Below are 25,785 nucleotides of genomic sequence, written 5' to 3'. Positions count from 1 at the left end.
AGCAGGGTGTAGAGCTTTCAAAATGTTCTAATCGTTCCCCTATTCAGGGAAACCTGCCTGAGGCTTCCCCAGTTTAAATTCCAGATTGCCATGGAAATCCTGGGCTCTGGGGACATTTCAGTCTGCTGTCTGTGCTTTGTGATGTCTTGCCTTTGTTCAGCAGCATTAGATGCTCCATGTAAAGCAAATCCCAAAGTGAAAGATCTTAGAAAAAGGGTTTGCCCTTTCTCTATATTGAGAAATACAGTCCATCCTCCAGCTTTTCCTCATGTTGTGGTTACCCAGGCTTAGAATAAACAGTCTGTTTTAAGACAGCATGATAACTTGCAGCTTGCCAGGGAGCTGCTTCCTTCAAGTCTCACCTACCAAATGTTTGGGCCGGGTCAGCTCCTGTCTTTATGTTGTTTGGTTGTTTTTTTTAGCATTCTCTGAGCTTTCTAGGAAACAATTCGTGTTACAAGGTTCTCCAACCAAATGTAGCTCTAACTCCTACACTAACAGCGCTTTTGATGTGCTGTTCAAAGTAAACCCATAGAAGCAGGGTTCTGTCAATAAAACTTGGGAGAAACAAGAGGTCGAGTGATGTAAGTAAATAGACCTTTCCATCTCTTTGGAGCTCCTATTCAAAGGCATGAGGAATTTATCCTGACAAAAACACTAGTTTTAATTCTGGAGATTGTTCTTTGAGCCACAAAGGACTACTTCATGCTAGTGGATTGCATAGCAACACTTACCCACATCTTTCCAGTGCTCCCAAATGTATCTGGGAACAACTATTTTTTTTCTTAATATAGCTTTTCATCAAAAGAAATAAATGCCAAACCTGCATGTTTAATGCTTTGGTGACCTCTAGACTTGTGACAGCTTCAGCATGTCAATAGCAGAATCATTTGTAACAGGAGATGAATTGTCATTGTTTTTATTTATCACATAATAAAAACTTACACTGGGCAGTTCTTGTGGTAATACAAACGCTCTCATTCGGGCAGTAGGGAAATGCAGTGGATTTAAAAGAAATTCAGCTGGTCAAAATTGATTCTGTCTGAAATCTGCCCAGTTTCACCTGGCAACCTTTTGAGAGGTGTGCAGGTCTTTTGAAGTTTCACACAGAAGTGAAGGTCAGTCCATACCTAAGTCCTCGACTTTTTTTGGTGTTTCTTAGCTTCAAATATCACTTCTGAATAGAAACAGAGGTATTTATTCTGAGGAAGAGGCGAGGGTTTGCACAGGATATCAGCTAACCAGGGCTATCTTTACCCAAAGAACCTCTGTTTCTAAAATCTACTGGGTTTTGTTGGGGTTTTTTGATCCCCAGAGGCAAATCCATGCTATTACTTTCTTTTGCACATGACCCAGTGCTTTTAGCTGACTTCTACCCTGCCAGTCACATAACTGAGACGATGCCAGTACACAAAATACCACATCTTGCAGAAAACTTATGCCTCAGACACTTCATATGGCAGCACTAGACGTGAGGGTTATCTGGAGAGCTGCTGCCTGCCTTTTGGATGTCTACCCTGGACATTTGGAATGGGGTAAGATTTGCCTACTGGGCTGGCTTCCCCTCTTCTGTGAGGTTTTCATCAGCTGTATCTCTGTCCTGTTTTCAGATTGGTGCCACCAAGAGAAGCATCTGCCTTAGCTGATGGGAAGAACTGCATGCATTGCTGTACCCAACAGCAATGACCTCTTCCATCTTAATGCAACTCATTGTGGGAAGCCTTTGCTGATGGCATCAGACCCTTGTTTTCACCAGGTCGGTAGGTAAGGAAGATGACTATGGCTGAAAATCTCATTTCACATGGCCCACCCAGCCCTGTGGGTTTTTTCTCCACCTCTTGTCTCAGTAGCCTTGAGCTGCTTCTTGGTGTGGGGACTGCCAGTGGTGATGGAGAGATGTGCTCATCTCTTGCCAAAGGTGTTTTTCATGTGACCGCAAACCCAGAGCAATCCTGTAATGCTCACTCTTCCCTGCCACTTCCTCTCTCCTCCCAGTGTCCAGAAGTGACCTTGCAGAGGCCATTTGCAGGTTTTTCAGGCCTCCAGCAAGGTTATTGAGCCAAATAATTTGGCTTTCTCTCCAAGTCTTGCCTCTAACTGAAATACCTCAGCATGGACAATGTGTCAGCTGTGTGGGCCTTCAGCCTGGCAAAACACAGGTTGTGTGCAAGATTCTGGTTGCCCTGAAACCTCAGTCCCGCTGTTCCCATGTAACCTGAACTTATAATTTCTATTGAGGGAGCTTTGAATTAAGAGGAGCCTGTGGTATTCTTTAGGGATGAAAAGGAGGATGTCAGAAACCCCGAGCTGGCCCCAGCCTGCTGGATATCCAATAAGTACTGGCTGATGGGAAGAGAGGACGTGGGATAGTCTCTGTGGGGACCTTCTCCCTTCTTTCCACTCCTTTGACTCTGTGCCTTTTGCCAACACTTTCCATATCTGTCATCCTGGTGACACTCTTGCCAGATTTCTCCCTTGGCAAACAGACACGGTCATCAGACTCACCGAGCAAAAATCTTGCCCTGGTTTGGCTCAAACCCTAACTGGTCACTGTTCCCAGCCCTCCCCCAACCCCTGCAGAGATTTCCATGCCCACAGACGCCTACGACTCTTTCAGACTTCCAAGCAGCCCTGTGAACCACTTACATCCCCATGTTCCAAGGGTTTTCCCTTTCCTCCAGATGACTCACGGCATACGGGGATAACAGGCCCTTTATTCTAGAAGGCTCCCAAACACATTGGAGATATTGCAGAGGACAAAAGTCATCTGGAAATTATTGTGTTGTTGGTAAAAAATGCAAAATATTGCAAAGTGGGATTTGTCTTCCAAAGGGAATGGCAGGCTGTCTCAAATAGGCATCCCTCCCACCTATCTTTGGACAGATTGACTCACCCTGTGAGACGACTTCTTTCTCTTTCCATCAGATAAAGAGTCCTGCATACCTAGCTTAGGTGGGCATTTAACTTGGAGGACCTTTGAAGGACTCTATACTATCTTAATTTCTCTTTTCAGGAGGGTTTGGTGCACTCTGTAAACCAGATAGTGTGTGAAATGGGTGTTCAGAAATACTGAACCATAGCCTCAGCTCAGCCTAGCACAAGGCATAGAGAAGTAAAGGGCATTAGGAGCTTGCCCAGGCTCTTTTTAGACTCCTCAGCTTAGTGGGTGAGGATGGAAAGAAAACAACCACTGGGGTAGATACATGGAAAATGAGCATCCAGGGACACTGGGTATCACTAGTCCCACTCTGTGAGGGAAGCACAGGTAGAAGCTTCCCTGGTTTGTGAAACTCCAGACTTGGGAGTCTTCAGTTATGCTGGAAATACCTGTTATAACTGTGACAAGTCTCAGAAGTGCAAATATATTCACCCATTATGGGTCCCTTCACTGCCGAGTGGTACCTCAGTGGGTTGGTAGTAGCCCAGCTGCTGAGCAGTGACTTGTGCTTTAATCATAAAATAAATCATAGAATCATAGAATGGTTTGGGTTTGAGGGGACCAGAAAGCTCATCCAGTTCCACCCCCTTCCACCACACCTTTCTCTATCCCAGGTTGCTCCAAGCCCCGTCCACCCTGGCCTTGAACACTTCCAGGGATGGGGCAGGCACAGCTTCTCTGGGCAACCTGTGCCAGGGCCTCCCCACCCTCCCAGGGAAGAATTCCTTCTGCAATGCAGTACAAGAACAGAGTAAAAAAGTAAACCTTCTTGTTTTAAGCCAGGCACAATTATCTGGGCACATATAAGTGATGTTTGGAGATTTGGGGCTGATGTGTGTATCTGAAGGCAGTTTTTGGATTTAAAGATCAGTTCTGTACGCTGATGAGAGGAGGCTGATTTATTAAAGATACTTTTCCCATAATTTTTCATACTTCTGTGACTGCACATCCCTACTGTCTTAAAGAACAGCCATCACTTTAGCTGTTACATCATGAGCTTGACATCTCTCCCTGGGAAAAAAACCACACTTTTTAGGGAAAAAAGCAAAGGGATGGGAGAAAAAAAAAAAAGAAGGAAGTGTTTGCAGAAGTTCAGAAAGCCTCAGATTCCTCTGGGGTCCCCAGCTGTGCTGTATGTTGTCCCAGCTGACCGCCAGATATTTCTGCTCTGCACATTAATGCAGTCACAGAGAGATCAAAGCAGCTGCCCTGAGAGTGCTTTGGGCCAAGTGTGGATGTCCTACCTCCAAACAGCCCTGAGCTCCCAGCCCTTTATTCCTCCCTCCTTACGGGCCTGGGGCTGAGCACAGGCTCTCTGGAGCTCACTGGGGCAGTGCATTAAGTGATGGACAAATCTTCCAACACCTCATGGTCCCGCTGGCCTGGAAGCCAGATCTGCTGCTGGACCATTTCGGGTGATGGAGTGATTTTCTTTCCATGTTGAGAGCAAGAAGGGCAGTACTTCTCTGATGGTCCCATCATACCACATGTGCTGTGCTACCACTCTTCACTGAGGTGCCTCCTTTGGAGACAAATGCTGGTGTGTGACCAAGCACCGATGGCCTTGGGACAGCCCAGCTAAGCACCGATGGCCTTGGGACAGCCCAGCTAATCCAGTGTGTTGGGAAGGCTCTGCCAGATTTGTTGTCCCATGGGTTGGTTTGCTGGTCTGATGTTAGCTTGGTCCAGCCACTGGCATGAAGCCAGGGTTTGGTAAGTGATATCTGCAAGCAGAAACCCTTGTCACAGCTCCCTGCTTTCCTGATGTCCCTGAGGTAAGTCTGTGTGGAGTTGTGACTGTGCAGGGGAGCAGGGCTGTGTGCTGCAGCACCCTTAGGGGGGGTCTCTGCAAGGTGGGAAGTTCTGTCCAGACTCAATATTCCAGTACTGGAACAGGCTGCCCAGAGATGTGGTGGAATCACCACCCCTGGAAGTGCTCAAAAGGAGTGTGGATGTGGCACTTGGGCACATGGTTTAGTGGTGAACGTGGCTGTGCTGGGTTAACAGTTGGACTTGATGATCTTGGAGGTTTTTTCCAACCTTAATGATTCTGTGATTCGTCACTGAAGAAGCACTGCAAGGCAGAAGTGCAATAAAATGAGTGCCTGACATATCACCCTTGCTGAGGTGAAGATGTAGGGGACTGGGCTGACCTGGACTGGCCATGCATGTGGTTTACCTGCTTCTTACATCTCTGAGTTTGGAGCTGCTGCGACTGGCACTCACATTTCCTCCTGCCCCTGTGCTATTCACTGTCCCTCAGCCTTCTGTGGGGTTCTGTGTCCTTGCTGGGGGACTGTTTCTCTGTACAACATCTTGTGGTTGCTCGTTATGCAGCTCAGACCAAAACCTTGTCACCAGCCAGTAAATGATTTGAAGCAGTATTTCACATTTGCACAGTATCTTCTCACTCTATGAAGGAGATGGTTCTGAAATCATAGAATCACAGAATGGTTTGGGTTGGAAGGGACTGTAAAGATCATTTTAGTTCCAACCCCCCTGCCCTGGGCAGGGACACCTTCCACCAGAATCGGTCCTCGTATCTTGCCTTTCTCTTTTTAAGTGTTTTTAAGGAACCATGACTGAACACAGAGGGAACAGGGAGATCTGTTGAAAATTGAAAATACTGGAGACAGTAAAGTGTGTTGTGCAAGGGCTTCTGTTGGCCAGAAGAAGTGAAATAACAGCTCACTTCCTAAAATGGAGATATCCCCACATTTTGTTCCTGGCTGAGGAGAACAGTATTATTTGCCATATATCTGACAAGTACCAGGGCATTTTGCACCCTATAAAATTCCTATAATTTACCTGAAACTACCAGTAAATTGACTTAAACCTAAATAGTGTATCTTCCTTGAAAAGAAGCCACTGTTCTGTGGGGGTTTTTTTTGTTTGTTTGTTGGTTGGTTCTTTTTGTTGTTTTTGTTTTGTTTGGTTTGATTCTTTTTTTTTTTTACTGGTTAGTCTGTTACTGCTTATATTGCTCCCAGATTCCTTGGGGCTTAAATGTTTCAGGCATGTTGTTAGAACAACAAATTAAAATTGGAACTTGGAAAATCCTGTATTTGGAATTTATTTGCACAGTTAAGCAGCAAAAGACTGTTCCTTGAAAGGGGAGAGCAGTCAAGGTCCACTCATGCAGTGTGGGGAAAATGACTGGTAGGTGACAGTGGAGGAAACCCAAATATACCGTGGGACTCCTCACCCTGGGAACGATTCATCATTCCATCCAGAGGAGCAGGTAGCCTCCCTCTCTCTGTTTGGGATCCTAAGATTGCAAGTTTATTTTGATTTTAATTTTAACTTCACTCACCATTTAAGCCTTCCCCAAGACTTTGGGCAACATGACTTTCCTGAAACCTGAGGTGCTGCTCATGTTCTTCTATGACAATTTTTACCTCTTTTTTTTTTTTCTCCCACTTAAATGACTGCAGCAGGATTGTATCATGAAGGTGTTTCCAGGTTAGTTGTTTAGCCAGATTGCACATTTGTTTAGCAGTAGCTCTGGACACTAGTTCCTTCCAGATGTCCTTGAAACTGGCAGTGTCTTGCTCACAGAGCATTAATTGTGCAGCCTCTGCCTTGGCAGAGCTTGTGGACAGCATTTGTCCTGATGTTGCTTCCAATGATTCTGAGCATTTTTATCCATTTAAGGACTAGGGACTTGAATTGCTTCTCCTTCCATCTGAGTTTCCCCACAGTTTTAGCCATTTGACCAATGCAAGCTCTTACTTTGTAGTGAACTTTTTTCCACATTCATTTGTTCTTTCCCATTACAACTTGCCCAGCCCCTCACCACTTCAGAATTTTCTCTGCCACGCATTTTCTTCCTAAAACTCCTTGATGGTATCTGTGGACCTGTTGTGTTGGCTTTCTGGAGCAAAACTCCTCTCTTTTGGGATGCATCATGTGGAGCTTCACTGCTTGCCCCCACAGTCCAGCTCAACTTGGCCTTTCATATTTCTTAGTCCTTCGAGGGTTTCAGCCCTGCTTGTTATCACCCACCTCATACCCTTCCTAGAGTCTGGCCCTCCACATGGCTCAGTGGAGATTTTCAAGACCTTTAAAAGTCTTCAGAAGCGAGGTTTTTACAGAACTGATGGAAATTGCATCCAGTCCACGGCTTCTCTCCACAGCTTAGTTTCAGAGCCAAATCTGGCACCAGCCCAGCCTAAGCTGCACATCATGCTTCCACACAGATGTGTCCTCTGACATGTCAGGTATGGATGTCCAACTAAATTAGAGCTAGTTAGCAAATCACCCAGTTTCACTGTTCTGTTGCACAGCCCTCATTTACTCCTGTCCTGAATGTGTGAGCAAAATACAAGCAAATCTGAAGAGATGTAGCTGAGCTGCTTCTAGCAGGGTGCAGGTAAGGAGCAGAGGTAGGGATGTCAGGACCAAGAGGGACCACATGACTGCTTCCACTTTATGGTTCCACTTATTTTAAGGCCAGGGATCAGGAACAGGGATATTTGTTCCATGAACACATTAGTTGAGTCATTCATGCACATCTGACCCTGATTACTGAAGTCATTCTATGGATTAACCCATTATGTATCTCCAGGGATAGATATATACACGTTACATAAAGTCAGTGTAGTTTTTCAGCAGAAAAAAGGGGCAAAGTCCTGCCCTGATCCATGCAAAGGACATTTGCAGCCGTGTCTTCCAGCACAGTGACCTGGGCATGGAGCTGAAGGGCAGAGGAATGAAGTTTGGTGTGCAGAAACCTGAATTTTGGCTGCCCTTGCTCTGGGACAAGACTTCATTTCAGCCCCCTTTGAGCACTACATGCAGCAGAGACAGGTTCAGGTAGTGTCAGCAGGCCAACTAGGAATTTCTGCTTTAAAAACAAGGGAAGCATTGATTGGGTTTTTCTTTTGCTTTGTTCTTTCTTTCAGAAGAAATAAAAATGAGAGTGAAAACCACAGCAGTCACTGGGATTGTGGAGCTATCCACTTTTCATACACTGGTCTGGGATCTGCCCTGAAATCCCAGCCCATGGGGAGTTCCCAGTCCTTCCTGGGGAAGGATTCACAGATATCAAATTCAGTATGAGATTCAGTATGAAACTCCTAACACTGAAGGGAATAAATTAAAGAAAGATGACATGAGTTTTTCCTCAAAACCCCCTATATTTATGGTAACATCAGGATTTTCCTGAGGTTTGACTCAGTTTATTTGGGAAGAGCTGAGGCAGAGATGGAAGAATAGCTTCCTTAGAGGCAGTGGCAAGGATGGAGCAGGAGACCAGAGGGATCTGAGGTCTCCAGCATCAGGTGCTGTGAGAAGGGAGGATCATTGCCATTTCCTTGAGGCAGAGCTCAAGGAAACTGAGAAAGGCGGGAAATACCCTCTAACACAAACTTCTTTTCAAAGTCTTCAACTTTTGGTTTTTTTCTGTGTTCAATCATTTGCCTGAAACTGCAGGTTTTTGGAATGGGAGGTTCCTTTTGTTTGACTGAGAAGGTGTGTGTGTGGCTAACAGGATTCCTGGGACAAATGTGTCTCCAGCCCGTTAGCTCTGGGCTGGGATTCAGTCCATCAACTGCCTTTGAAAGCGGTTGTTTTCATTTCTGTCCTCCTTGGCACAGGAGGGACACAGACCATGACTAAACTTTTCTGGCTTCTGTGCCAGTGCAATCATGTGAGAGGTTCAGGACTGAAGAAAATACCGAGGCCTCGCGTCTGAAATAGGAGGGATTTTTGCATATCAGATGAAAATGAGCAACCTCAGGCAAAAATCCAGGAGAAAGATGTTTCTCTCTGTGGGACACAAACCACCCAGCAGCACTTCCCAGCACTGGTCAGAAGCAACAGCAAGAGCAAAGGGTGGATGCAAAGGGCATTTGCAGCCTTTCTCCTGGGCTGGCCCAGAAACCTCTGCCCTCATCCTCCAGCCCCAAATCTGCCTTTTTCACCCCAGATTGGCCTTTCCCACCTCAAAATATCCCTCCAGGCTCCACAATCTGCACCTTCTACACAAAATCTACCCTTTTCAGCCCCAAATCTGCCTCCAGACCCCAAAATCTGCATTTCTTATCTCAGAATTTCCCTTTGCACCCCAAAATCGCTTTTAATGCCCAAATCTTCCTCAGATCCCCAAATCTTCCTCAGATCCCCAAATCAGCAGTTTTTCACTCCAAAATCTGCCTCATATCCCAAAGTCTGCATTTTTTAACTCAAAATTTCCTCACAAACCACAGATACGCTTTTTTTACCCCCAAATCTGCCCCAGATCACTCAAATTTGCATTCTTTAACCTTAGGATTTCCCCCACTCCCTGTCCCCAAAAATCTGCCTTTTCACCCCAGAATCTGCCCTGGACCCCAAAATGTGAATTTTTTACCTCAGAATTGTTTCTCAACACCTCAAAATCTGCCTCAGACCAAAGTCTGCATTTTCACCTCAAAATTTCCTCCCACACTCCAAAATTTGCTCTTTTCACCCCCAAATCTGCATTTATTTTTTTTTACTTCAGAAATTTCCCACACCCCCCAAAATCTGCCTCAGACTGCAAAACCCGCATTTTTTTTAACCTGGGATTTCCCCACACCCCCCCAATTCCACCTTTTTTACCCCATAATGTGCCCCACACCCAAAAATCTGCATTTTTAACCTCAAAGTCTGCCCCTTTTATCTCAGGATTTTCTCCCAAGCCCCTAAATTTGTCTTTTCACCCCAAAATCTGCATTTTTTTTTACCTCAGGATTTCCTCCCACACCCCAAAATCTGCCCTCCACCATCACCCCCTTGGAGTCTCTCATCTTTATCCTACTGATTGCCAGAATAACACCAGGAAAATCATGGAAATAAATGTATTTTTATCCTTGATGCTGTTGGATGATAATGGAAGTGAAGGAGCTGGATGTGTGGGAAAGTGGGATGATAAGGAATCAGGGGTGAGACTGAGTAAGTTCATCTCTCTCTGTGCATTTGCTGACCCCAGCAAAGGATGGATGCTCCAGAAATAATGAACTTTTATTAAAAATTGAGAAGGAAAGCAGGAATCGCCTTGGTGACACATCCCTGGGTACTGGGTTTTCCCAGTATATGGCCATGGTGTGGAAGGAGCTGGGAAACCTTGTTGCCAGCCAGCTCAACGTTGTGCTCTGGGAATTTTCCTGCCCCTGTGAGAAGTGGGGTATTCAAACTTTCACTAATTTGCTTTCTTTTAAGCTGTTTCATAGAGAAACTTGTTTTCTCCTGTCTGGATTTTCAGGGGAGGGGTGATCACGGTTTTCAGCTCTGAATGGGATCAGAAGTGGGACAAGGACATTTTTTCCAGCGTGGCCCAGCAGCGTGGGGTCACCTGCCAGCTTTCTGCCCCAAGTGGCTGCCAGGAATGTCGGGCTCTCACGTCTGGCTTTTATTCTCTGAGAAATATTGTTTCATCCAAAAAAATTATGGAGAAAGCAGCTAAATAGCAAAGCTTTTGGGGACACATTTTCAACCAACCCCGTGCCACTGGGGGACGGAGGAGTGGTTTTGTCTTCTCATACAGTAAACTCCCCAGGAAATGAGAGGGTGCAAAGTTAAACCAAAGCTTGAAGTTTTCCCAGATTAAGGTATTATTAGATTAAAGTATTTCTAGAAAGCACCGAGTTTCTTTGAGCCCAGCTTGGGCAGTCAGTTGCTGTTTCAAGGAGGTGTTTGGCCGTCCCTGTAAAACATGAGACACCTCATGATGCAGTAAAACTCTCTGCAGAAAATTGTGTCAGTGAAGTAAAGGAAAAAGATACTAATTGGAGGAAATTACTAGAATTTCTGCCTTGGATCAGCCAGTATCCACCCCTGAGTTTCTGAAAAATGGCAAAGCCTAGGGCTTGGAGAGCTGGATGAGTTATTGACTTGTTTTTGCTGTGTCCTGAGGAATTAGTCATGTTTGTAGGGTTGCAAGGGACACCCAGTATCAAGGCTTGTTTAGTAGTTAAGGACTGGGATGGTGTGAGAACATGGGGTTAAAAAAATGTGGGGAAAGGCTGCAATGAGAAGGGTCATTACTGCAGAAGGATGGAAAGGCCCCATCTTGGTGCCAATCTCCCACCTTAGGGTAGGATTGCATCCCCAGGGGGATTGTATGGAGAAGCAGCCCCCTGCTCCACCCCGAGCTCCCCACAGCACATCTCTGATTCCCACCCTAAAGGGAAACAGCTTAAAACATGCTGGAATCTCACTCACTTCTCACATCCTTCAGGCCATCAGCAGGGCTGGATTTGCCACTGGGAGGAAAGTCTCCTTATCCACTTGGCCTTGCTAACAAAATGATTCCAGAAAAGTCACAGTGCAGGTGGGTTGTAGCTACCCGAGGGCTGGGTTCTTCTTAGTCCCCCAGTGCTGGCATCATCAATTTTGTTGGCAGAGTTTGCTGACTCTGGGTGTACAAACCCCCCTCCATCGCCAGGCTCTGCCCAAGCCAGCCTGTGGGTGTGCTCCAAGCTGGCTCCCATAGGGGCAGTACAGATAAAGTGCTGCCTTGAAGGTGCTTTTACGATTCCCAGAGGATGGTTAAGAGGCTTTATCAGTGGCTTACTGTGAGGTGAGATGAGATGAGGACAGCTTGAGTACCCAAGGCAGAGGTTGGAAGTAGATGATCTTGAAGGTCCCTTCCACCTCAAACCGGTCTGTGATTCTGTGAGTACATGGGGTTTTTGTAACTGAGCTCCTCTGTGGCTGAAGCACATTTCTGCAGAAGTTGTAGAACCTTCCTGGGAAAATGCAATTGTATTGTTGGAGAGGCAGGGGATGAGTTGCCCCACAGGCTTTCCCATGGGATCCTGCTCCATGGTGCAATCCCAGTCATGCAGGAACCAGAGCAGACGATGGCAACTGCATGAGTGTTAAAGTTGCTGTGGCTGTTGATGAAGTAAGTTCTCCTTTTTTTCCACCAGCCTGGCCTTTAGAGCAGGAGACAGCAGCTGTAATGTCAGCAAGGGACCTCTTCCAAATCTCACGCAGGGATTTGTGGCCACAAATCATCCCCTTGTCTCAACCAGCTCAGAGGGGAGACCAGCCAAGCAGGGTCTTCAAAAATACACTTGGTTCTCCACAGAGAGGGTTATTTACTTCCACCCCTCCTTGTCTGCGTGTGTGCTGTGGCAGTTGCCCCCTGCCAGTCTCACGGAGAGCAAAGAGGTCTGTGGAATCCCAAAGCCAGCCCCTTTTCAGCCCCTTGGGCCAGGAGAGTTCCCTGCTGTTACATGTGTTAAATACACACAGGGCTCAAAGCTCCACTTCATGTGGGCTCAAAAGGCATTGAAGTTAAGATGATTTTTCCCCCCATTTCTGGGTTTGGCAGGGAAGCTGTTTTCAGCAGGAAAAAACTCCCTTGGCCCTGCCCTGGTCCCCATCCCACTTCTTGTTCCTTCTGTGAGTTGCTGTAGGTGCATTTGGACACGGCCTCAAGCTTTTTTTCTATTTTTTTTTTTTTCTTTTTCTTTCTCTTTCTTTTTTTTTTAATTTTATTTTTCCTATTTCCTTTTTTTCTTTCGTCTTTCTCCTTTTTCCTTTTGTCTGTTTCCTTTTTTTCTTTATTTTTTCTTTTTCCTTTTCTACTTTCCCTTTTTCCTTTATCTTTTCCCCTTTTTCCTTTTCCATATATATATATATATACTTACCATTTTCCTTTTTTACCTTCCCTCTTTCTTTTCTCCTCTTTCCTTTGGTTTAGTTTTTTAAATACACATATGTTTTCCATTTTCCTTTTCTTTTACCCCAACCCCCTCCTTCCTTTTTTCTTTTTGATCCTCCTTTTCCTCGTGCTGCCTTTCCTCTCCTTCCCTTCCCTCCTGGGTCAGGCTGGCACCCCCCCAGTGATGAGCTCACGGCTGGGTCCCAGATCTGTGTGGGAGGCAGGGAGACGATGCTCAACCACAGAGCTCAGCCCAGTGCCTCTCTTGCTGCTCCATGTCCGTGGAGTATCCATCATCTCCCACTGCTCAGCAAGCAGGACAAACTCCTCTTATATATTTTATTGTTAAATTTCCTTTTTTTTCTTTTTTTTTCCATTTCCAACCTCCAAAATCTGGAGGTATCCCCCTTATTCCTAGGGGATACAATTGCTGACCAATTCAGGATTGTGCTGCCTTCTTTGGGATAACCATCTCCATCCATCTACATGTGACTTGCTAATATATCCATAAACTTCCAGCGACCCTTCTTGGAATAAGTGTGTGCTCATTTCAAAAATGCAAATATTTATCTCCTTCAAGATGCCTGGCCTGAAATCAGGTGTCCAGAGGTGCCAATTTTGTCTCACAGCAAAAGTTCCCACTGAGGCTCTCTGAGGCCGGAGGTGGGTGAAACCGGGATGCAGCTGGACCTTCAGAACAAACCCATGGGGATTTGCTACCTATGGAGAGTTATTTGTGTTTTGTGCTTTCCAAAACTGAGCTGCCAGAGGTGCCACAATGTGTACAATGACCACTGAACTCCCTGACAGGAGGGGAGAACTGGGGGAGTTGGGCTCTGCTTGCTGGGGACAAGGAACAGGACAAGAGGAAAAGGCCTGAAGCTGTGCCAGGGCAGGGTCAGGCTGGATATTAGGGAGAATTTCTTTGCTAAAAGGGTGGTCAGGCATTGGAAGGGGCTGCCCATGGGGGAGTCCCCATCCCTGGAGGTGTTCAAGGAACGACTGGACTCTGGTCTAATTGACAAGGTGGGGGATCAGTCAGGTTGGACTTAATGATCTTGGAGGTGTTTTCCAGTTTTAATGACTTTTTCCAACCTTAATGGTTCTATAAGATGCTGCTTGGCCACTGCAACCTTGTCTTTCTAGCTCTTCTAAATCCACCATGGGCTGCTAGCAACATTCCCAGGGTTTTACAGCTGGGAAATAGCAGCGACCCCCTAAGAGAGCCTGATGTCACAAGATTTTTCAACTTGATTTCCAGAGCAGTGGTCTGGACACGCTTCAAACTTCTGACTGCTTTTTCCAAGAGCAATTGCTGCTTGCGATTTTTGTCTCTTTTTTTTTTTTTTCCCTGAACTCTCACTTCCCCTGTGCTGGGACCATCTTGTGCAATCGATGTCCCTTCTTAGGCATGTCTGTGAGAAATGCAGAGATTTCCTGAGAGCAGTGCTGTGGAAATTCCTGAGATTTCTGGTGCAGACAGACGTGTAGGGAGCTGGGGCTGGGGAGGAAGAGGCGGTCATTTAGGAGATGCATCTTCTGCAGAAATAAATCCTTGCTACTCATCCTCTCTACTCTGTACCTGCTAAAGGGTTGTTCCCCCCGTGGTATCCCAGAACTGAGGGAAGGCTCAAGCATTCACTGCTGCACCAAGTTCCTGCAGCTCCTTCGTGCTTCTGGCAGGTTGGGGGCTGACAAACAGGGCTTGGGCCTCTCCCTGCCTGCTGAAAATGCCAAGGAAGCAAAGGTGGGATGAAAACTCATGGGGAGATAGTGGATTTTGGCAGTGCCTGGGAACTGCAACTCCTCCCATGCTCCCCCATGGGAAACTCATCACATGCAGCCTCTCGCAGGCCTGGAGGAATTCAGCAGGATGCACAGTTGTGGAGCGTGTAGCAAAGGAAAACCCTCTGGCAGGAGGGTTGGAATGAGATGATCTTTAAGGTCCCTTCCACCCCAAACCAGTCTGAGATTCTGTGATTCAGGATGAGTTGCCCCCACATAGGGAAACCCATCTGGGAAAAAGTTTTGAGCCCGCGCTGCAAGGAGGGGAGCTGGGAACATGGGCATCCAGGGATCAGCACAGCACTGCTTTGGGAAATCCTCAAGTCCCCTTGGAAAAGAGCAGAGCTTAGCACTCCAGGGCACAGGTTGCCAAAGGAAATTTGTGAGGGGGATGTTCTCCTGCCCGTCTTTACGTGACCAGCAGCATCAGATGTCCCTGCGGTGGAACGCAGCTGCAGGGATGATGCACGGGGCTGACCAGAGTACAGCTGATCTTTTGCAATGAGTTTGGTTCCAGACTGCAAATAAAAATACCTTTTTATTCCCCCCCCCAAAAAAAAACTAGAAAAAGGATGCAGCATTCCAGCTGCTCTGCCTGTTGCAGTGGCAGAAGAGGAGGGGTGGAAACGAGGTGCCCTTTTCAGTCTTCCCCGTCCAGCAATGGCTCAAATGTCTGTGGCAGAACTGAGGTCTCAAAAGTGGGGGCTTTGAATAGGGAGGGGCCAAATGGATGAGGGATTAAAAAAGCTGTGGAAAAGTGAAAAAAGACCTGGGTTGTTAAATGCAGATATGCAGGTGATGGTTGACGGTTTCTGAAGCTGTGGGGTGATGCAAGCCCTAGGTGGGAAGAGTAACCATCCTTTTCTGTATACCTACATCCCTTCCCAAGGCAACTGGGGCAGGAAAATAGGGCAGATATGGCTTTGTTCAGATTGGGGAAAAAACCCACTAAAAATTGGATGTAGCCCCCAAATTAGAGTCACCTGAGCTGGAAGGGACCCACAAGGACCATCCAGTCCAGCTCCTGGCCCTGCCCAGGACACCCCAACAATCCCACCCTGTCCCTGAGGGTGTTGTCCAAACACTCCTGGAGCTCTGGCAGCCTTGGGGCTGTAACCAAACCCTGGGGAACCTGGTCAGTGCCCCACCACCCTCTGGGGGAAGAACCTTTCCCTGAGATCCAAACTAAACCTTTCCTGACTCAGCTCCAGCCATTCCCTCAGGTCCCATCCCTGCTCACAGAGAGCAGAGATTAGGGCCTGCCCCTTCACTTCCCCTCCTGAGGAAGTTTTAGCCTCTTATGAGGTCTCTCCTCAGTCTTCTCATCAAGGTGTTTAATCTGGGATTAACCCCATCCCTGAGGGCCTGTGCCCTTCTCAGGCATTGACACCTGCCTTCTTTGCTCCTCTCCCACTTCCAGGATGAAGCTGGCTTTAATCCCAAGTACTTCAGAGCTTGTTAAAATCTTCCAAACTGCAGATATTTTTCTAGCACTTGACAAGGCTTTTGTATTTAGGTGTTAAACCCAACTGATCCACCCCGTCCTGCTGGGAAGTGGGCATAAAGGGGTCCTTTGGGCTGCATTGGCAGGATGCTCTGAGTCAACTGACTTCAAGAAAAAGCCTTTCCTGGGAAAATAATTCTAATTCTGCTTGCTAGGACGTTTCCCAAAATTACAGGCAATCTGGAGATGTCACCTAATGTCACTCATGGCAGCTGCCACGAGTTCAGAGGTCCCTAAGCTGCTTAGTCTGTGTTATACCTGTGTGAGAAGCTGTGGCTGTCCTCAGAGACCTCGTGGGCTTGGCCACTGAGGTTTTCCAAGGTAATATTTGCATTTTTAGGTGTCTCATTGGCCAATCTGCTGCCTTATTCCCGGACTGACACCTACAACCTACAGGTTTTTAAGGCAGGAAGAGGAGATGCAGCTTCCAGGCTGCTCTGGGGGTGCCCCTCTGCCTTTCTCCATCCTGGGGGAGAAATAGCATTAAATAATTCATCCTGAGGGAGAAATAACATTAAATATAATGCTTCTGCCAGCCCAAGACCACCTGCATCTATTGCTGGGGGTCACAGAGGACGATGCAGAGCTGTGGTGCCTTTGCCCATGGTTTGCACCCCAAGGAAAAGGGATGAAGGATGAGAAAGCACAGAGAAAAAGAAGGAGTACAATGCAAGTGGGGATTTTGAATAGTTATTTTGGAAAAGGCTTTGGGATCTGGCAATTTTTTGCTGTGTGTCAAACTGTCAGTCAGTTTATCCAAAATCCACCCCTGTGTAACTCCAAGTGCTGGGAGTCTGGGAGCTGGAGTTTCACCCAGTGAGCCATGCACAGCGCCCAGGGCAGGATTCTGGCTTTTCCAAAATCATTTCTCACTTCTAGCAGCCTTAAAAAAAAAATGAACTGGGGGAAAATGCAATGCCATGAGATCTGTGGAGCTGTGGGTTTTGATGGGAAAGGTCAGGTTCATTGTAACTAATCTTCCTGCTGCAAAACTTCCCTTTTAGACCATTGATTATCTTTTTTTTTTTTCCCTTAGGAAATCATTCCTGCCCCCAAAATTGCCAGATTTCTGGGAAAAAATGTGTGAGCAGTGAGTGAGAGCATTTAACTTTCCTTTCCAAATGGCACTTAAACTTTTAGCTGCTAGACAGTCAGTGGGAACGTTGTCATCCGAGATTTGCCATCAGTAAATATAAGGATCTCCTAAGGGCTGGAGCAGGGAAGCAGCAGGGGAGCCTGAAATCCAAACGCCGTAGAAGAGTGGCCGCAGTGCTCCAGTTGTTTCCAAAGGCTGTGTCATGCCCTCTGCAATATTCCAGTCACTCTAATGCAATGCTCATTTTTTTCATTAACCTCCAACGCAACCTCCCCATCTGCCGAATTAATCACTGCTGGAAAGCTAGAGGGGTATTTTAGAAATAACAAACTACTGATTTTGTCCCTAGCAACCTTTTTTTCCAGGCCTTCGGTTCCTCTTCAGTTCACTGGCCATGCTCACCATCTTGCAGAACCTATTTATAAGCTTTAAATATTATATATATAAATAAATTCACAGACTTTAAAATAATTTCTACCTTTTTTCAAGAACAATGGCTTATTTGGCCTTTGCCCACTGGGATATCCTAAAATTGAGACACTCCCATCTCAGAGGGGATCCCCAGCAGCACACTGGTGTGCTTTCATCCCAGGTTTGGAAGCTAATTTTCGATGAGTGAGAGCTGGATGTTATTCCTAGAGTATTTCCTTGGCTGCAAGACATGGAGCTAGGAGTTTGGAAAACAGAGAATCCCTAGGTTTGGGTTGGAAGGGACTCAAAACTCATCCAGTCCCATTCCCTGCCATGGGCAGGGACACTTTCCACTAGCCCAGGTTACCCCAAGCCCCGTCCAACCTGGCCTTGGACACTCCCAGGGATGGAGAAGCCCCAGCTTCTCTGCCCAACCTGTGCCAGGGCCTTACCACCCTCCCAGGGAAGAATTTCTTCCTAATATCTCATCTAACCCTGCCCTCTGGCAGTTTGAAACCATTCCCCCTTGTCCTGTCATTCCATGCCCTCCACCTTTCTTGCAAGCTCCCTTCAGGTACTGGAAGGCTGCAGTTAGGTCACCCTGGAGCCTTCTCTTTTCCAGGCTGAACAATCCCAATTCTCTTGGCCTTTCCTCACAGCAGAGGTGCTTCATCCCTCTGATCATCTCTGTGGCCTCTTCTGGACTCGCTCCAACAGGTTCATGTCCTTCCTGTGCTGGGGGACCCCAGAGCTGGACTCAGTACTCCCCATTTTGTCCCACCCCCACCCCAACAGAGCCTTCCCAAAAGCTTTTCATCCCCCATGGCCAAAAGCTGCCCCTTCCCTGGGAGCACAAGGCAGCACCCACCACTCTCCCACATCTCCCCCATGTCTCTTGCTCCCTAGGCGGGAAAAATCCTCAACCTCTTGCCCTCGTTCCCCCTATTCCTGCCCTTTCCAGCCCCACTGTCCTGGAGAGCACAGCGATGGGCATGTCCTCAGTCCTCTGCCCAGGTTATACCTTTACAATACCCGATTTTGGTGGAGCAGTAGGATGAGGTCACCCCAGCCGGCCGCACTTTTATTTCGGTGCGGTCGCTATAGCAGCGGAGGGCGAAACAAAACATATAGTTCACCAAAGCAAAGTTTCCTGGCTCCTGGTGTTCATTTTTCTTTCTGAGCTGGCTTTGGAAGGCAGCGGAGCGGCAGCTAATGGAAACTCCAACGTCTTTCTCTCTCCCCTGTCTGCTCCTCTGTCTCCTCAGCAGTCGAGATAAAGGTTAGCCATCTGGTTCGGATCTGCCCCGTTCAGCCGAGGAAGAGCTGCGCTCCTGCCGTCCCATAAATCATCCCACAGCTGGAGCACAGTCCCGGCCATTCCCGCGGCTGTCTGTCCCGCCACGTCCGATTCAGCCACGGGCTTTGCTTTTGGGAAGGCTGTGCTTCCAGCAAGCTCCCTCTTGCCATTTTGTGAGTGATCCACAGCTGCTGGGCAAGGGCTGAGAAATTATCACGGATTTAAAATGATCCCAGGATTTAAAGCCACCCAGGATACTGGGCTCGGGTCGGCTCAGATGGCAGGCATGGTGCTTGCTCGTGCAGCCAGATGCTGCTCCCAGGGGGAAACCACTCTGCCCTGAAGAGCTTATGAGGCTATAAAACACAAGCAGAAAGCAAATGAGCACCTAGAAAATCTAGGATCTTTCAAATCCCTTTCTCCCAGCTTATTGTTACTCAGAAGTTTAATGATTTTAGGGTTGGGAGATGTAGCACTTCCATTTCACAAGCAGAAGGAAGGGCCAAGGGTAGGGTGGTGGCCACACAGAAGACCCCTGGCCAAGAAAATGCCCATATTTCTGCCCCAGTTATGTGAAGATCCTTTTCTCCAGGCTCAACTGCTTTATCTGCATCTATGCTGAAGCACTTGGATACAGTCCTAATTTCCAGGAACACCCAGCGTGGAAGACATCCTTTTCCTTCAACTCTTGACCTTGCAACGTCAACACTTGCCATGTAGGGCATTGCTGGAAAACCCTCTTTAACTGGAAGGATACAGGATAGGCAGGTACATGTGTACATCTATGGACTGTTAGACTGGCTTCCTTTACAGATGTAATAAATTTAATACTGGCTAATAAAATGTGTCAAAGCCACTTTGCCTCTCCTTGCGAAGGTCTCCCAAGAAGGCCAGGATTAAATGCAAAGCTACAGCATTAAGGGCACCAAACCAAGCATTAAATGCTGATGATGTCTTAAATTTAAGGGTCTGCTTTCAATGTTTAACTCCCTCTAGGGAGGAGGTGTGGGTGCAGGAGGGGATGTAGGATTTTGTGGCTTCTTCTGGGCAACCTTACTGTGAAATACTCCATGATGAGGATCACTAGTAAAAGAAGGGCTGCTGGCTCCGCTGATTGTAATTCACCCATCTCCCTTCAGTACCTGAAGGGACCCCACAAAAAAGATGGAGACTATTTACAAGACCTTGAAGGGACAGGACATGGGGTGATGGCTTCAAACTGACAGAGAGTAGGTTTAGATTGGGTGTTAGGAAAAAATCCTTCCCTGTGAGGGTGGGGAAACCCTGGCACAGGTTGCCCAGAGAAGCTGTGGCTGCTCCATCTCTGGAAGTCTCCAAGGCCAGGTTGGATGGGGCTTGGAGCAACCTGGGCTGGTGGAAGGGGGTGGAATGAGTTAATTTTAAAGGTTCCTTCCAACCCAGGCCATTTTATGATTCTGTGACTGGGACAGAATTAACACAGATTTGAAGACAAAGCATTAAATTCAAGGCTCACTTGGACTTTATGCAGGTCTCCAAGTCAGGGTCAGCTCAACCTCCATCAGCCTTGCGAAGGTTTCCCTGACCCGTTCCTGTAAAACTCCGGGGATTTAGAGCAATTCCAGAGAAGCTCTTTTATTCCTCAACCTGCCCTCAGCTCGCAGGGAAATTCGAGGCTGGAGTCTGACTTTTGTGTCTTTGCTGTCCCACCCCTGGGCAGGGGTGAAGCAACGCCACTTTTGATGCAGGAAGTTTAGACAGGATGTCTCCATAAGAAATCCTGCTTAGAGGGGATTCTAAGGCCACCCCAAAAGCAGCAGGGCGTGGATCTCGGGGCTCCCCATGAGCAGCCGGGAGCAGAGCGCGCTGAGCTATTTTTACTCCCGGTCTGGTCCCGCAGCCACGCTGGCAGATGCGCTCCCAGCTGCAGATGACTTCCATGTGTAGCCCCTCGTGGCCGCTGGCCGGGGGCCCGGGGCGTAACGTGCTTCCTTAAAAGGCTCGGGAGAGGCGATGCAACGCCCCAGGCATGGGAGGGAATGAGGGGCCCCCTTCCCAAGCCTCCTCCTCCTTCCCCCGCCCGGCAAGTTGTGAAAGCCCGGGCTGCGCCTTCGCATCCCGGAGGTCTGCACGGTTCATTGAAAGCAGCTTTCCCGGGAAACGGAGGCGGCACAGGCACTGAGAAACCTCTCCCGTGCTGCAGAGGAGTGGGAGGACGAAGGGAAGGATCACTTTAACCTCAGTACAGCTTTTATCCCCCGTGAGAGCAGAAAAGGGGGTTTGGGGCACGGCTCCATTCACGGTGAGGGCAGGGCGGACCGCGGTGTCCTCGGGAGCAGCCGCAGCCGGGAGCAGCCGCTGCAAGACCCGGTTACAAGAATAGATAAATAACATTCACCCATTCCCCTCTTTTTTAATGAAGCCCTTGTGATGTGCTCGGACAGGGTGCCAAATAAACAGTGCAGTTTCCCAAGTGCCGCTGCCATGGCTCGGCTCCTCCCCAGCCGAGCGCTGTCCTGCTGTGCCCTATCCCCACTCAAGTGGCTTAGTACTGACGGGAGGTTTTGGGATCTGGGCTGCTCTGCATGCCAAGAATGGGGTGCCTAAAACTGTACAGCCCCACGGGGACAAAGCCCAGAGCAGCCCTGCGAGCTCTCCTTGCCCCACCTATTGGATTGCAGATCCATAGGGACCTGCAGCCCCACTCAGCTGGACAAGTTCAGGTGAGGCTCTCGGAATCCTGTTGATCATGTGCAGCACTGAACAAGGAGCCTGAGGCATTGGACCAGCTAAATTCAGTCTTGTAAATGGTGCTATGGAGGGCAAATCATCCTGTTGGGGAGGAGGTGCTTCCAAAGGCATCGTATAAAATACACGTGGAATGTCTCTTGTCGTGGTCCTTGGAGACCCATCCGAAGTGCTTCAGAAAGTATCACCTCAAAATGTGGAGTGGGAGAGCATCAAGTTGCCTTCTCCTCGTGACAGTTCCACCCTGACCCATGGAGGAAAACACTGGATAAGACCTAAACTGTAAGGAGCTCTGGGTCTCCTTCCCAAAATTTAACCAATGCAACCCAGTTCTCCAGAAGTCAATGCCCTCTCCCTTGGGCCTGCCCTGCTTTTGGCGTTCAGTTGCCCTCTCCATGGCATGTGCCTGCAAGGCTCACTTCTTCCTTCCCTGCACCTGCAGCAGGAAATGGGAAATGTTATCCACCCCCATCTGCAGACCACAATGGGGGCTTGAGGAACATTGAGGAACATCAGCCCCAGAGCCCAGAGCTGCCCCGTGCCCTGGGGCAGTCATGTTCATCTGCTTCCTGCTTTTCAGGGGGGATTTTTGGAGAGGCAGGGAAATGTGCATTGCTTCTGTGAATTTTGGCTTCCTTGGCTGAACTCAGATAAGGACAGGAATAGCCAAAGGTCAAAATCATGGCTGTGGACAGCAAAGGAGACAGATGAAAATACTTATGGGGTCATTGAGTCACAGAGGTTGAAGGGACATCCAAGTCCAACACCCTGCTCAAAGCCAGCTGAGGCCAAGTTGCTCCATGCCATGTCCAGCTGAGTTTAAATTCTTCCCGGATGGACATTTCACAACCAAGGCATCTCGGTTTCCATCTTTTTCCAAGCTGGAAAACTCCAGGTTACCAGCAGCATCTCAGTGATGCTCCCCTGAATATCCATACCACATCCATCTTGCCTTTAAGGGACAGGGGGATTTCCCAGCAAATAACTGCTTTCCAAACCCTGGAGAACTACTCCACTGATACCCACTGTGGCTTTAACAAAGACAAACCCATGAGTTTCTCAAAACCTCCATTAGACTTTATTTAAAAGTTCTTTGTATAGACTTCCTGACACGGAATTCACAATAAAAATAAAATCCCTCTCCCACCCTCCGCTCCCCCCTCCCCAGATTGCTTTGCTTCGTATTTTATAAAACATACAACATCAGAAGAATGCCAGAGGCATCCTACACCACAATTTAAAAATTTGTTAACTGAGGCCTTGGTCCCAGCAGTGCATTTGCATTCGGAAACTTTGCTTCCTTTTCCTTGCTAGTTCGGTTGGCCACATGGGTAACAAATGTATACAAGAGATCTAGTTTGAGATCTAATCCAGCTGAAGGAGAAAAACAATAAAAGAAGAAGAGTGAAAATGGAACCACTTGTTTATCTGAATCAGCCACTCTCTTACACAAAGGCTTCTCCTGTAAAGGTACACTCAGTTATGAGAAGGTTCAAAGCAAGCAGGTAGCAAGTTGCAGTGAAATTATTATGATTCTTTTTTTTTTACTCATTTTTATGGTGCCTTAGTCAGGCAAACTGCCGAAATCAGGATAAAAAGGGTAATTTAGAGACACGTTGAGAGACAATAACAGTCTGCAATTAGGTAAATATTTGGCAATTTTGAAGCTATACAATATAACCCTGGCATGTGTAGCACTCAGTCCACAAACAGTTTAGCACCATATTGATAGGTCATGCAGCAAACCCCTTCCTTCAGGGTTTGCTTGGAAGTTAAAAGCATGAAATATTACAGTGCAAGGTCGTCTATACCCTTAGCTTCTATAGGGGCAAGGTGGCAATGGTGATGCTCCTGGCTGTCTCAGAGGTATGTGTTGGCCAGCCCCGGGCTCTATGTTTTTATCGTCGTCATCACACCAGAGTTGATGTTCCCTGAAAGGGGTTTGATGGAGAAAGAGGAAATAAATAAGGTTATTCCGTGCAGGATACTGGGGGAAGGTAACTGAGTTAATTGCCAGGGCTTGCTGAGGAGTCTGGCATTGTGAGCAACCCCACAACAGCCACGCAAGGGATTGAGAATGCCAGGGATTTGGCTGACCCCTTCTTACCAGAGATGCAAAAACTTTCACATTCTTTCTGCGTGTGAAATCTGTTCTCGTTGCCGCCGCAGCCGCCGTACCAGAACCGGGCGCAGCTCCTGGTGTTGGGGTCGTGGTACCACATCAGCACAAAGTCCCTGCAGGTCCCCACATCCTTCTGCAGCCAGCAGATATCCACGGCTGCAGATAAAAGCAGGAGCAAGAGTGGTCAGCAATAGCACTCCTGGGTGAAGCGCAGCCTCTCCTGGCCGCGCTTGCACGGCAGAGAAATGCCTGTGAGCAGGGCTGGCATGCAAGCTCAGGCAGGGCAACCACGGCATTGACTTTGCAAGTCTCCTGTGACTAAATCCCATCTCTTTCCTTGCAAAGAGAAGGTCTTTCCCTGGAAGTCATCAGCCCTGATCCAAAGCCCTCATCCATGTTGCTGCCATGTATCCATGGAGTGATGATGAGATGAAGGAAGGGCACTGCACAGCAGCAGTCGCCTGCAAATCCCCTGGATCTGCAGGAAGTGATTGGCAGGTCTCAGATCTGGGAGAGGACTGGTTGGGCTGCAAGGGAAAATGTATTGGCACCATCATTTTCCTGTTAAAATGCCTGCCTTCCTCTGAAAAGAGAAATCTTCCATGTGAAGATGCTCCTGGATCTACCACACGCTGCCCACATTTTCCTGCATCCCTTGTTGGGTGAGCGGGAAACAAAATAACAAAGCACTTGGATGTGTTAAAATGAAATTTCCAAATAACTTTTAAAAAATAAAATGAAATCTGATATTAGCCATTAATTTACCATGTCACAAACCTCCCTTGCACACAGGGGTGCAGCAGGAGCTCGTGCCACCTCTACTCAGCACGGCATACCCATCCTGGATGAGGGGGAGTCACAATAGACAAAGTGTGAGTTCCTCTTGCTAGAGGGGTGTTTGCAACCAGGACCCTTTTTTAAGAAAAAAAAAGCCTTTACCTTCTTTCCTTTCCCCCCCCCCCAAAAGCAGAGTTAACTCAACCTGTCCCAAGCAGTAAGGAAAAACATTTTGCAAGGATCTGAAAGATCTTACCTGGTCTCTGCTACACAAAAGAATATAGGAAAGACTATATCGATAGAGAGTGAATATATACATAGATGCATTTGCCAGCAAGTTTCTTTAGTGCCTGCTGAACGCAAAGGTGTACAAAACCCCTCTAACATTTTAATAGGAAGAAGGGCACAGAGGATTATCCCTGAAATCCCAGCTGGAAAGTAGGTCAGGCAGTGGACCCTGGGCAGCAGGTTCACTTTAAAGGAAATTGCAGCTGGTGCTGGCAGCTGCTCAGAGCTCAGGAATGCTGCAGCGAGGCTGGGATGCTCCTGGGATGGACAGGAAATGTCCAGAATGTCACAGACCTTGCACCCCCCCCATCCTCAGGTATGACCTTCCAGTTCAGCTTTGCTTTTGGGCTCCTACAGCCAAAAGCCTCCCCATGCCTTTGGCAGGCTCTTGGCCTTTTTTATATTCAGATTTCTTTTTCCCTAAGCTCATCTCCCTTCTTCCACACGTTCCAAAACTCTGAAATCCAGCAGATGTGAACACAGAAATTACTCTACCCCAAACCCTGCACAGGAATCAAATCCAACCAGTAACCAAAACATTCAGGAAGTATAATACAGTTTTTCTCTGTAGAATGGGGTCCAGGCAACCCAACTTCCCCTCCCCTCTTCATCCCTTTGGAAGGTGGAATCAGCCTTCAGAATCAGCAGATGCACAGGGAGATTCAACCACCACTTTAGAGGCAGAACTAGTTTTAGGAAAGCTGTGGAAAATTCACTTAAGTTTTAATCTTCAGTTTGTCTGCAGTCATATTCCCATGAGTGGCTTGTGCCACTCTCCAGTTTCACATCACCATGAGTGTGGTTCAACCCCTGGAGGGCATTTTAACTGAAACCTACCAAAAACCCCAAGCCCAAAACACAGTGAACCCCAGAATGGTTTAGGTTGCAAACTTAAAGCTCATCCAATCCCACCCCCTGCCATGGGCAGGGACACCTCCCACTAGCCCAGGTTGCTCCAAGCCCCTTCCAACCTGGCCTTGGACACTTCCAGGGATCCAGGGGTAGCCACAGCTGTTCTGGGCAACCTGTGCCAGGGCCTCACCACCCTCACAGGAATTTATTTCTTCTATATATCTAACCTAAATTTCTCCTCTTTCAGTTTGAAATGAAAGAAAAAGCTTCTCCAAAAATTTCAAATAATTGATGGAGAGCAAGAACTAAGGAGTTAAAATGTGTTTTAAGCTGTGGCTGGCTTTGGTAAGTTCA

At 47.6% G+C, this 25,785-nt stretch overlaps 2 protein-coding genes and 1 long non-coding RNA gene across 36 annotated transcripts in view; 2 read left to right on the top strand and 1 right to left on the bottom strand.

The window, feature by feature from the left end:
• LOC127472620 (uncharacterized) overlaps window positions 1-5,835 on the top strand; it is a 39,797-nt gene extending 33,962 nt beyond the window's left edge. For both annotated transcript variants that reach the window (XR_007905086.1, XR_007905085.1), the window contains exon 8: window positions 5,502-5,835. This is a non-coding gene — a long non-coding RNA (uncharacterized LOC127472620). The remainder of the gene's footprint in view (window positions 1-5,501) is intronic.
• The window catches only part of LOC127472609 (uncharacterized), a 177,550-nt gene that overhangs the window by 55,212 nt on the left and 96,553 nt on the right, over window positions 1-25,785 (top strand). The window lies entirely within an intron of this gene.
• Window positions 22,464-25,785, bottom strand: part of COL6A3 (collagen type VI alpha 3 chain) — a 60,937-nt gene continuing 57,615 nt past the window's right edge. The window contains exons 45-46 of the mRNA XM_051791131.1: window positions 23,500-23,670; window positions 22,464-23,323 (exon numbers count right to left, since the gene is read on the bottom strand). Coding sequence (XP_051647091.1) covers window positions 23,283-23,323; window positions 23,500-23,670 — 212 coding nt within the window. The 3' untranslated portion in view covers window positions 22,464-23,282. The remainder of the gene's footprint in view (window positions 23,324-23,499; window positions 23,671-25,785) is intronic.

This window comes from Manacus candei, unplaced genomic scaffold (assembly GCF_025592945.1).
Source record: "Manacus candei isolate 608988 ecotype Guabito, Panama unplaced genomic scaffold, ASM2559294v1 h1tg000029l, whole genome shotgun sequence".
In the NCBI taxonomy this organism is placed as follows: Eukaryota; Metazoa; Chordata; class Aves; order Passeriformes; family Pipridae; genus Manacus; species Manacus candei.
This window is presented reverse-complemented; position numbering and strand designations above follow the sequence as displayed.